The following is a 12,484-nucleotide window of genomic DNA, read 5'->3' as shown; positions in this document are numbered from 1 at the left end:
TGCTGATTTGAGATAAAAACATCAATATTTATAATCAATATGATATTTATCCCAATATAAAACTATATTATGACATATGACTAACTAATATGTATATCACCCTGCAATATAAGGAAGATAAAACAACTTCTTAATTCTCAGTATGTAGTGACACTTTTAAATACAGTGTTGTAACCGCAGCCAAATACCAGTTATAGACAGTTAAAAACACAGACTTAATGTTCAACCGTATACTTTTTATACTTTCATGTTGTGTACTTTGTTTTAAAGCTGCAAGAAAGTCTATTTTGCAGCCCATGAATGAAAAGGCTAAAAACATCAAACCAATATCTTTTAACTGAAATCTGTCAAATACGATAAAACCATTTATAAAACATTAAGATGAGAAAAAGATCATTTTAATGCTGCTTTGCTCAGTAGTGTTTTTCCTTTTAAAATTCATGGCTGCTACTGTGAGATAATAAAAGACCATTAATAGCCATTAGGCTTGAAGGAAGTTAAATTAAACCACATGTGTGTGTTTCTGAGTGTGTATTTGTGTGACTGAAGAAAGAGGCTGACTCTGTGCTCACTGAGGCGAGTGATTCAGATCATCAAACAATGCCATCTGAACACACACACAAAGACCAGCAAATTACCCCACTCTCCTTTCACTTACACGCATGGGGTCTCATAAGACAACACACACACACACACACACACACACACACACACACACACACACAGAAAATGGCCATTCCATCTATATTTGCACCGTCTGCAGCACAGACAGGAAGTGCATTCACAAAGACCCACATGCCCACACAACAGACTGATAAATTCAGTCCTTCCACTGATTAGTTATGATGAGCGATGGAGAAACTGACAGTAGAAGTAAAAGTCAGTATTAAAAAAACAGTGGGCTTGTGATAGACACAGTGAGGAGTGTATTTACAGCTGCGACACACATCAGCCCTAAATCAGCTCTAAGGTCAAGGTTAAAGTGAGTCAGTCTGAGAGGAAAAACACACAGAGGTGAAGGTAGACACACTTGGAATGTAGACTGGGAAGAGTATCCACAAAAATACACAACCAGACAATGATTGTAGACCCCTTTAGAGCTGCCGCTATCGATTAGTTTTGTAATTGATTAAGCTATTGATTTGATTAAAAGGTTATTTGAATAGGTGAAAAGAATAGTAAAAATGAAAAAATGAAAATGACAAACAACTTGTCCTTTATTTGAGAACTAGCTGAAACAACAATCATAAAAAGTATAAAAGTAAAAGGATATATAAAGGTATCTATAGATATAAACAACAACAAACAAGTCCAAAGTAAAAGTAAGAGGATACAGCACACAATCAATGGATCAGAGACATCATGCATAATACAAAGTTAGAAAAAATTAAGTGCACCCTAAATGGCTCTGTCAACAAAATTAACAAAATATGGGATGTCAATATGTTACCTGGGCTGGAACTGTAAATACGTTTTAGTTGTTTAAATTGTGATTGACCTGTTTGTTTGTTTATTTATTTATTTTCTTTCCTTAAATGTACCAGAATGCATCAATGTCTTGACTGTCTTGTTTGTATTACCTTTTTTTTTTTCTATGGGTTCTATGGGTTTGTTTATCACATCCAGCGTCAATCATTGTATTACGAACACATTACTTGAAATTATAAGTATTATATTTGTTAAATGTTGAAAAGTTTGGTAAATGTTGAAAAGTTCTATAAATAAAGTTTAAAAAAAAAAAAGTAAAAGGATATATAAAAAATACCTATATACAAGTAACAAAAATGTACATGTTATAAATTGTATTCTAAGGAGTATGGGGGGAGGGGCTGATGAACTGGTGCCACCTTCCAGGTTAAACCCCATTGGTGGTTGGGATAGGCCAAGTTACTTACCATAGTAAAAGAAATGTTCTTGCAACCAAGGAAGCAAGAAATTTTGCTGTTCTTGCGGACTATGTAGCAGGATTAACAGGCAGCAGCAGAACATCTCTGTTACCATGGTAATTCACTTAGCCTATCCCATTGGTAGCTGGAATAGGCTAAGTTAGGCTAAATTACCATTCTTCTTGCTCTCGAGGTTGTGAGAACAAAATGCCATCATTTTGTTCTCGCAATCCTGGTTTGGACGTTTTTGCCGTCTGTTCTTGACACACCATCCAGGCAGATCCTTCTACTCTTGCAGTGTGTGAGAACTATTGCACGATTGGTCAGGCACTCAAAGTGGGTGTGGATAATGTGGAAAAACAGTGGACCCCCCCCATGAGTTCAGGCTTGAGTTTCTTGTAAAGTATGAAATGTCTTGGCCAGAACTAACTTTGTTCTTGTTTTTGCCACCACTAGAAGATGACAAAATGTCTTTGTTCTGGCAGAGTATGTATCAAGCCTTGCTCATCCTGCACACCTGTACAATTTAACATTTCTGATTAATATCCTTCAAGTTTATTGGACACCTTACAGTTTGATTGTCCAGATTTTCTACTAGTTTTCTTTTATACTTCTGATCTAATATGTATAGTGTGTTTGCTCTTGTATTGTATTTTTATTCTTATATTGTATTTTTATTGTTTATCATGCTGCTGCACTACAATTTTCTAGTTTGGGATCAATCATATCAATCATATCAATCATATCAATCTATCTATCAATCCATCTGTAACATGCGGTGATCTCACCTAATATTTACATTTAATTTTGATTCAAATTAAACAATGCACTAAGAAAAGTTTAGGTTAATATAACAAAATGCAAGACACAGCTTCTAAACTGTGATAAAACAAACATTTGGGTAGACACATTCACCCGACTCATTGATGCTGAAAAACAAAGTCATATCACATCTATTTCATCTGGTGCATTAGAGCAGTTCAAACAACCAGCCACGGGACCGCCAAAAAGGACGCAATCATCTACAACAGCTGAACTGAAGTGACTGTAGGTAATAGGAGATTTTCTTGTTCCAAACTCTGACTGTTTTTCATTAGACTTTATTTTTCAGCAACAGACAACAGTAAAGTACTGGACTGCTCTTGACGACCTGTTTTATGAATAAAAAGCTGTTTTCTTGGTTTAACAAGAACAAAATGTGAGAATAATGCTGATCCTCTACCATCTGTTTTCACTCAGTCGTGACATAACCCTTCTTCTAATAAAATTTAGAAAGATGTTTGGTGATAACGGTAATAGGTGTTTAAAGCCAAAAAAAAAAAAAAAGAACTTAAAGGGATTATATTTTGCTAAACCCACTTTTATTAGTCTTTGGTTCATTTATTTGTGTATTTGGACCCTAATAGTTCACAGAGTTTGTATCTGAACCCTCCAGGTGCTGCAAAGTTATCTTTATATTCATTCCGGCAAAAATTGAGTGGATTTCTACAACCTGTTTTATCTCCTTCTTAATTTGTTACATTTATAACTAATTATGTCACGACATTTGCACATTTAAGGTTAAGACTTCTGACTAACATTTTTCAGAGTAAGCCATAATTGTTCGTCAGCAGCAGCAGTTGTAGTCCCTACTGAAAATATGTCCAAACTTCGAGCCGATTACCTAAAATGTTCCGTTGTTGGTTGTATTAACGAACACAAGAAGCTGAACGGGACAGAGCGCACAGCCAACAACCTGGAGGGGGCAGGGTCATGTGCATTTAAAGGGCCAACGCTCAAAACAACCTTTTTTGTGTCATTACTCAAACATAAGGTTGAAGATGGGCCTGTGGAGTTGAATTAATGAAGAATTCAGACCCAAGCATAGCATTTACAGCTTATGTAGACTACAGGGAAATGTTTAAAATGCATAATTCCATTTAAAAAAGTAAAATATCACTCCTTTAATTCAGGATTTTTTGTGCATACTGACAACAACAGTGAATTTCTGATGAGTGGTGGAGCATGAAAAGCAGCCAGCAGGCAGCTGACAGCCATGTGCCCTGGAAGACCACCAGAGGAATGTGAGGTGGAAAGTTCAAAAGATGTCTGTTAACCATAGAGGTGACGCAGGAAAACAGATCAAGAACAAGCCATCGTGTCAGGATTCACCACAGAGTGCTGCAGCCAGACTCAATGCTATAATTATAATCCTGCTCATATGCCAAGCAGGTCTTTCCACAAACAGGCACGCTGGAGTAGTCTACCAGATCACAAAAAAAGTATCTCTATCTGCTGGGGGTTGACCATAGACTGTATAGAATTTCTGGATGGAGGAACTATGATGTCACCCAGTGGCTTCAGAGCTGCTGTTTTGAAGCCAGTAATTTGCAATTTGGACATCACTATGTTGGCTTTTGCATGTGCATTTCTATGTGACATGCACATGCACCACAAACCAAAACTGGTGTTCCACATTTTACATTTAACCCATTACTACATCATGCATGTGTTTGCATCACACATTGCATACTAGAAGCAGTGGGCTCGTCACACCAGGCGCCTGGGGAGCAAATGGGAGGTTAAGTGCCTTGCTCAAGGGCGCATCAGTCAACAACTTTCTACTGCTCTGAAGAATCGAACTGACTCTCCAGCCAACTTTCCAGCCTTCTAGGCCACGGCTGCCCCCATAGTTGGAATTGACTATATATGGACAAAAGGAGTGTGACTACACCTCCACTGGAGCTGTCTGTCAGGAAAACCATAATAAAGTCATTTTACTTCATTAAATAATAACCAAAATGAAAAAAATATTTTGACTACAAATCGAATACAGTTGAACCTGTTGAAAAAATACTTGGTGTCAGATTTGAAACAGAAGAACCAGAAGCACTCAAACTTAAAATCAGGTAGTCGTAACTGATAAATTTACTTATATTCCAATTTTAGAAAGACTGCAGTCTATTCTCAGAAACCCACACCTCTATGTAATGTTTGCATCCAACCACACTGTCATAAATGGTGAATATTTAGATTTAAAAGATGGTACTTATATGAAGACACGTCCTCTTTTCTCTAAGGATCATGACACACTATAAATTCAATTATTTGGTGATGACTTGGAGACTGCCAATCCATTGGGTTCCAAAAAAGGGATGCATAAATCAGGGAGGATACATTTTACTTTGCAGTATTTCCCACAGAGATTAAATTAATCTTTACTCAACCTACATTTGTGCGCATCGTTTCATGCCCAGGCCATAAAAACGTCTGGGCTTGACGCCATACTTGAGCCAATCATCTTGAAACTTGAGTACTTGAAACATATGGAATTAAATTTCTGATGTTTAAAAATCCGAGTAGTATTAACAGTTAGTTATTCTCGCTTTCTCTCTCTCTTAACCTCTTGCAGGGAAAGATTATATAAGAACACAATACAGAGTGATTTCTCTATCAACACTTTGAGTAAAGTAAGTTTAACACTTTGAAAAAGTTAACATTCATTCATTCATTCATTATCTGAACCCCCTTTATCCTCACTAGGGTCACAGGGGTCGCTGGAGCTTATCCCAGCTACTTCTGGGCGAAGGCGGGGTACACCCTGCGCATGTCGCCAAGAGTTAACAAATAACAATAATGTCTCATAAACACTTAAAATCACTTGGTGTTAAATGCAAGCAACACCACCGTATCATTTTCTTTAAAGAGTAAAAACTCCATTAACGCTTTCCAGTGTAATTTAGTGAAAAATATTATCTGTACCTAAAGTGACACAGAAATTTCAACATTAAAAAAACGTTATTTTACATTCTGTAGATACGGACTGTGTGTTCACTGACCAGTTTCTATTATTGTAATAAACACATTTACCGTACTTTCCGGACTATAAGCCGCTACTTTTTTCTCGTTTTGAACCCTGCGGCTTATACTGCAATGCAACTCGAGTATAGATTTATACAGGCTAACGGCCACCAGGGGGCGCTCTAGCAGGAAGCACAAAAGTGAGAAAGACAGGTGGAAAAGGTGATGCAAAGAGAAGTTTTAATCTTAACTTTTAACAATCATTTTGCGTGTCATGCACAAACCCTCATCATGGAAAACACACAAAGAAATGCATGTTTTGCAGCTTTTAAGTTAAAAGCAATTGATGTGTCTGTCTAAGAAGGAAATAGAGCTGCAGCACGGAAGTGCCATTGAGCAACAACGGAGGAGAGACGTAGAAGGAGTGTGACGGAGCCTTTGAGGCTGTTCAACTCTGACACTGAAGAAGACGAGTGCAGTGGTTTCAGTGAACAGAAAGAAGATGAAGATAGCGATTAATGACTTTTCTGGGTTTTTTAACCAGCCGTGTTACTGCCATTTTACTGCCGTGTTACAGGCACTGTTTGGAAAAAAAGCAGTGAAGGTATGGAAATAAATATTTAAATAATCTTTCTGTTTACCATCTTTCTGTGTAAATATCTCATGTCACAACGTGGACACCTGCGGCTTATAGTCAGGTGCGACTTATAGTCAGGAGCAGTTTATATTCCGGTGCACCTTATAGCCCGGAAAGTACGGTACTCATTATGATCAACTGTTGGCTTGAAAACTAATTTCCTAATTATCTGATGTCAGATTTCTCTATAATATTTTCATTTTCAAAAGATGAACGTTGTTAATGATAGTAGGTTTGTTGTCAGCTGTGGAGGAGCTACTCAACTCACTGTAATCTAAACATTAGATACTGAAAAATAGAAATTAGTTAACAAACACGCAACAACAAATACACAACAAGTGACAGTAACGTTGTCATTTCTAATAAACTAATCTCATTGAGCTGGGTGCTTTCAGTGTCTGCTTGTACCTATCTAGCAAAATGTAGTTTGTGTGGTTGATTTCATCTTCAAAACTATGCATTCTAAGATTAACAGTAAGCCCAAAGTTCACCCCAAAATTATTTTTACTTTGGTTGTAACATGGTTAAGTGAGTCCCTGCCTACAACAATATTTAATATTGTTTATAAGACTGTGGCAGAGCAAAATATATCATTAATGGGAAACACTATGGATTTAGAGGGAGAGCAAGCTGAAACGTGTCAGGTGGGAATTGCTACTTGTATTGAAGACTGTTTTCATGCTTTTTTTTTTTTTAGGGGTTGACCCATTTTTGGCTGAGAGATCAAAGAAAAACCATGCAAATAGGTCAAGAGAAGCCATTTTTTCTTTCAAGCAAGTTATTTCCCTCCATTTCATTGTATATTTCCACTCAAATGTATGTGGTCAGTTGTTTACAATTCAGAAACAGCAAAGAAATGCCACAGTAGAACAAAGGCAGGAGGTCAAACATCGCAGACATACACAAAAATACACCTCAGTCCTGGGTTTAGAGTTGTACTTACTTGTCCAGATGAGGCCAACAAGTTGATGGTAGTCAGAAGCATCCAGCCACGACTCGCCTCCTCACTTTGATTCACCTCCAAGAACTGGACGATGGCTCGGCTGGCGGCCTCTGGAAGGAAACACACACACAGACAGAGAGATCAACACACAGTTCGGTAGATGGAGTGTGACAGCTTGTCGTGGCAGCAAGTGGGCTGTTACAACACAAACCATAACAAACAGACACAGCTCGGTTAAGGTGGAATGCTCTTGGTTTGGTTAGTCTGTTGTCCCTAAGGTAGTTAACCCTTTAACCCCTGTGACATTATTCCAGGTAAACATGCTGCTGTGAATTTGCGTCTGTTTCAGTGTCATAAAAGCTGCTGTGAGTATGTGCTTGTGTTCCTTTTCTTCAGTGGTCTTGTTTTACTGTGTGTTTTACAGTCAAAATAAGGTGAAATAAAAGAAAAAGACAAAGAGAGGAATTGAACTTTCACAGGTTTTTACAAAATAAGGCATTCAGAATGTACATCAATAAAAGATTTAGAATGTTGAACATGAACTGTGAATTGGAACACACTGAACAACAACAAGTACTTGAATTTTGACCCAGTAGTTTTTGTTTTGGGGCTCTTTTTCTTTTACTAAATCAGTCCAGCTGCTTTTGGTACCTGGTTGAATTCCAAAAGGCAGTTACATGGTCGAAACTTGGTAAAAACACAGCAAAAAAAAAAAAGAAAAGGAAAACCACAACAGTGCAAACAACAGTAAAAACAAAAAAAAAACCTCAGGAAAAGGGTGTAAAAAAGTGAGTCAGTCAGTCTGTGTCAGCTCTGTGTTTTAGTCCCCATTCCACAAGTAGTGGGGGGGGTGCACTGAGCATGCTCAGATGTCTATGGAAAGTACTAGGTCTATTCTATCAACATGTTTTGATATTTTTCCTATTGAGCAAACGGTTGTATTTTTATGAATATTTAAAATAAATCATACATTCAGACACGCCAAGGGTTAAAGGGTTAATTGTTAACTCATTTATGTTTTTCCAAGTTACATAGTACAGTAATGCCGCGTTTCCACTACGTGGAACCGGCTCAACTCGGCTCGGCTCGACTCGGGTACCAGTCCTATTCCTGGAGACCATTTCCATTACAGGATACTACCGGCTTTACAGTACCTGGTCGTCGTAGCGATGCGGTGCGTTACTTCCGTGTCGTCTGCTCAGAGAGTTGCTGATAAACTCGCTCGTTGCGTGTTGTCTCGTCAAGCTCACGCTGAATTTTTACGTCTGAACCTCCTCGACAAAACATGGTGTAGTTTTGCGGGCTGTCATCATGTGGATTAACCTACCGCTATATTTACTGTCAACTTCCGCATTTGTTTTTTGTAAAATGGCGGGTCACAGAGATGACTCTCTGACCAATCAGTGGTCTGCAGTGTTTACACGTCATGTTTTAGTATTTGGTCTCCAGTCCTGGAACCTCGGCGGAGGTGATACATAAAAACTAGTAACGGGTACCAGATTCCAGGTCCTTTTTCGTAATGTAAACGCAAAAAGGCCAAGTTGAGTCGAGTTGAGTCAAGCCGATACCACGTAGTGGAAACATGGCATAAGTCTGATGACAGTGTTGGTATGGAGGATTATGGAGGGGGTGAACAAGCAAAATAGCAAAAGAGACAAATTATAATAAGTCTGAAAGTAAAATATTGAATGGTTTTCCAGTCCAATCCTGAAACAAAATAATAATGGCCAAACAGGGACTAGGTTTGTGGTATAATAGGGCAGGGACCAGTCCAGGGGAATGTTTCTGCCAATATTTACCAAAGATTCTTCATTCTTGGACAGAAACATACAAACATAAAGGCTCTGGCTGTGGTTCTTCCTGATGTGGATGAATTACAAACCATGCTCACCTGTGGATTTATTGGAGGCTCTTCGTCTGATCTCCGTCACCATCAGTCGAGACACCTGGGTGGTGAACTGAAGCAGGTCGGAGAACTTCTCTGTCATAGTGCATGGTGGGGCGTTCCCAAACACCTACAAATACACCAATGAGAGATGTCACGGTTCATCCAGCCACTAATTAAACAGTCTATTACTGAGGGGAAGCTCTGCTCAGCTTGGCAGAGCCTCAAAACCAGTGACCACTGCTGCCACCAACCCCAGAACCAGAACCATCCAGGAGGAGGGCAGCAGCCACACATGCCTCCCACATAATCTCAACTACTTTGAGTCGAACAACACCATCCTGCTTGAGGAGATAAGACCCACTCCCACTCGCTCAAACCCGATAACTCTGCATTTACCTTCTCTCCTTCAGGAGGACCAGTGAGAGCAGCTCACATGGTCCAGACCTGCTCCCTGATGGACCCACTTCAGTTTGCATATCGTACAGGCAGAGGTTTTGATGATGCAAAAACATTATCATAGACAGTTATACACAACCATCTGGACCCCTACTCATCAGCCACACTCCTGTTTGCTGATTTTTCCTCAGTATTCAACATCCTGCAGCCTCATCCTGCAAACTTACCTCCTGCTTTCATCTGGACATCCAGCAAACTGTCTGGATACTGAACTTTCTGACCCCCCCTCCCCTCTCTCTCTCTCTCTTACATATGCACAATGCACCCCCCCCCACACACACACACACACACCCTTCACCACCACCTACCCCACACACACAAACTCAAACTCTCAGCTGTGGACTTAATTGTGGACTTTCTCTCTTCAAACTTAAATGCACCTTATGGACTTTCCTTTCGTTCCTACTGAACAGTTTTTTCTTCTGTATACTTAACTGCTTTTGTTGTTATTCATATTTATTCATGACTCATTTATTCATGACTACCTCTGAAATAACAATTGTAAATTGCTCAGGTTCATTCTCTCCAATCTTGTCTGCACTTCATTCACCTTACCCACCTTATTCAAACACAGATGTTTTTTTGTACATGGTTAACTATTCTTCTTATTCCTGTCATCATGATATGAATATATATATTTTTGCTTTATTTTCTTAGATTTCTTGGGTTTTATAAAAGTGTTATAGTGTGATAATGCTGCTCATAAGTGATTTTAAATTGGCCCCCGGGGACAAGTAAAGTTTCCCTAATTGAATTGAATTAAATTCATGAATGGGTCATCATAAATTTATTTATCCAGCAAAAGTTGTCCTGGAGCTCAGTGCACTGTTGTACTGGGGGCTGAATTCTGACATGAAATATGGCAGCAATGAATGAATTACAGGCAGCAGTGGGTAATTAGCTGGTAAGTCAAGAGACCCTCAGCGAGCCACTTCAGAGTGACAAGACCACTCACCAAGGCTGCAGCAGTGCTTGCATGTAAAACAGAAAGGCCTAGAGGAAAGACTGGCTGAGTCATGGATTCACACTTTAAATGGGGGCATTCATGCCCTCTATTAGGCATGCAAGATGTTTAACGATGTATTGTATTGTATTATTCAGGGAGCTATTTGCTGATTGATTAATGTTAATATACCTAATGTACTAACAGTCCAAAACACATACACAATCTGTTAATCTATAGGACTGAAACATTGAGCCCGTTTACATCATGATACAAATCCGACAAGTGGGAGTAATCCGATAATTGCCATTATCAGATGCGACACGTTTACATGCACTTCAGTAATGTGATAATCGAAAAATCCTGGTTTACGTGTTTCAGTCCATTATTTGATTTCTTTCAGAGTACATACGTACATTATGGAGTAAGACGTACACTTCCTTTCATTTTCAAAACATCTGGTCTTGTCTTGTTGACCATGGTAGCGCCTATGGTGTCAACAGTAGCTGTCCTAACGTGGGAGCTAATAAGACTACAAAATAGGTTACATGTTGCTCCTATCCTTCATTTAAATATCATGAGGAGAAGACGACAGATGGCCTTCTTGTGGCAAACATCTGCCCTTGGTCTTGGCATGATAAGACTATTGTTTATATAGATTTTTTTTTTTTTTTTTACACATGCGCAGATGTAAACAAACAAAAGAAATCAGATTAACCTGTATAACATGCATATAGACATTGGAGTATTGGGGAGAAATATAGGTGTGTTAATAAAATTTCAGATAATCAGATTACTGCCTTAATCTGATTATCCGATATTATCAGATAAAGTTTATCAGATTATCCTGTTTACCTGATCACTTGAATAATCTGATAACTCCAGAAATCGGATAATGATCAGAGTATTGGTGTGCACGTAAACAGGCTCACTGATATACACATTTTTTTGGCACCAGGACATTTTCAAGATAAAATATTAATAACAACACCAATTATTAGATTTTAAAGCATCTAAAAGGATATTCTTGCATACTGTCCTTCACTGGATCCTGTGGCTGTGAATGGTGAGATTTTTGTCAGATACGGTAGGCTAAATACTGTTTATGAATGAAATCAAACACATTGTGCTGCTTCCAGGTAAACTGAAGCTCACAAGTCAAGCTCATCACCACCTGTTTTGCATGCATGCCGTTAAACAACATCTATGAAACACGTAGTCATGTGTGTTAAGTAAACAGCTGTGACCGAGATTTTAGTCCTAAAAACGTTACAGGTGACGATTTATTCGTTTCAGTCCATTTAGTCTAGTACCGTTAATGTGTACACCATTAATAATTGATTGTTTGTTAACTGATTGTTGGCAGCATGGTGGTGTAGTGATAGCCATGTGGTTTTGTCACGCCATTAAAAACAAGTACTTGCAGGGTAATTGTCCTGTGAGTGCCCTTTACCAGAACTGATGAAGGTCTGGAGTGGGTCCCTGAGCACCTTCAGTGGAAGCTCACTGCTCCTAATATGCTAATGCTAATTGCAATTGCTAATGATATGTTTTGTGAATGTGTTACACAGGGGACAACAAAGCGAATTTCCCTCTAATGTCAAACATATTAATGTAAAATATTAGATATACAATGACAAGTCGACTAGTTGACAAAAACTCAATGGCAAAGTTAGTTGACAACTAATTTATTGGTCGACAGGTCATTAGCGATGTCATGCACTTCTGTTTAAGGAAAATGTTTACTTCTTTGCTGATTACAACTTTTGAGTATTTAGTTGTTTGTTTATTGAACATTGTTAGGCACTGGAAATATTATCCACAAAATGCACTTTTGTTTAAGTTTAAAAAAAGTATTTTACTGCTGATTGTAATATTTGTTTAGTACTGAATATTTTTTTTGCAAACATTCTTATGCAGTCTAATTGTTGTGCACCAAATGTTCCTGTTG

At 38.4% G+C, this 12,484-nt stretch overlaps 1 protein-coding gene across 5 annotated transcripts in view; it reads right to left on the bottom strand.

Annotated features, from left to right (window-relative positions):
- Window positions 1-12,484, bottom strand: part of wdfy3 (WD repeat and FYVE domain containing 3) — a 130,855-nt gene that overhangs the window by 98,098 nt on the left and 20,273 nt on the right. For all 5 annotated transcript variants that reach the window (XM_030143076.1, XM_030143078.1, XM_030143077.1 and 2 more), the window contains exons 3-4: window positions 9,138-9,261; window positions 7,247-7,356 (exon numbers count right to left, since the gene is read on the bottom strand). In XM_030143076.1, the coding sequence (XP_029998936.1) occupies window positions 7,247-7,356; window positions 9,138-9,261 (234 nt within the window). The remainder of the gene's footprint in view (window positions 1-7,246; window positions 7,357-9,137; window positions 9,262-12,484) is intronic.

Source organism: Sphaeramia orbicularis, chromosome 9 (assembly GCF_902148855.1).
Source record: "Sphaeramia orbicularis chromosome 9, fSphaOr1.1, whole genome shotgun sequence".
NCBI classification, from domain to species: domain Eukaryota; kingdom Metazoa; phylum Chordata; class Actinopteri; order Kurtiformes; family Apogonidae; genus Sphaeramia; species Sphaeramia orbicularis.
This window is presented reverse-complemented; position numbering and strand designations above follow the sequence as displayed.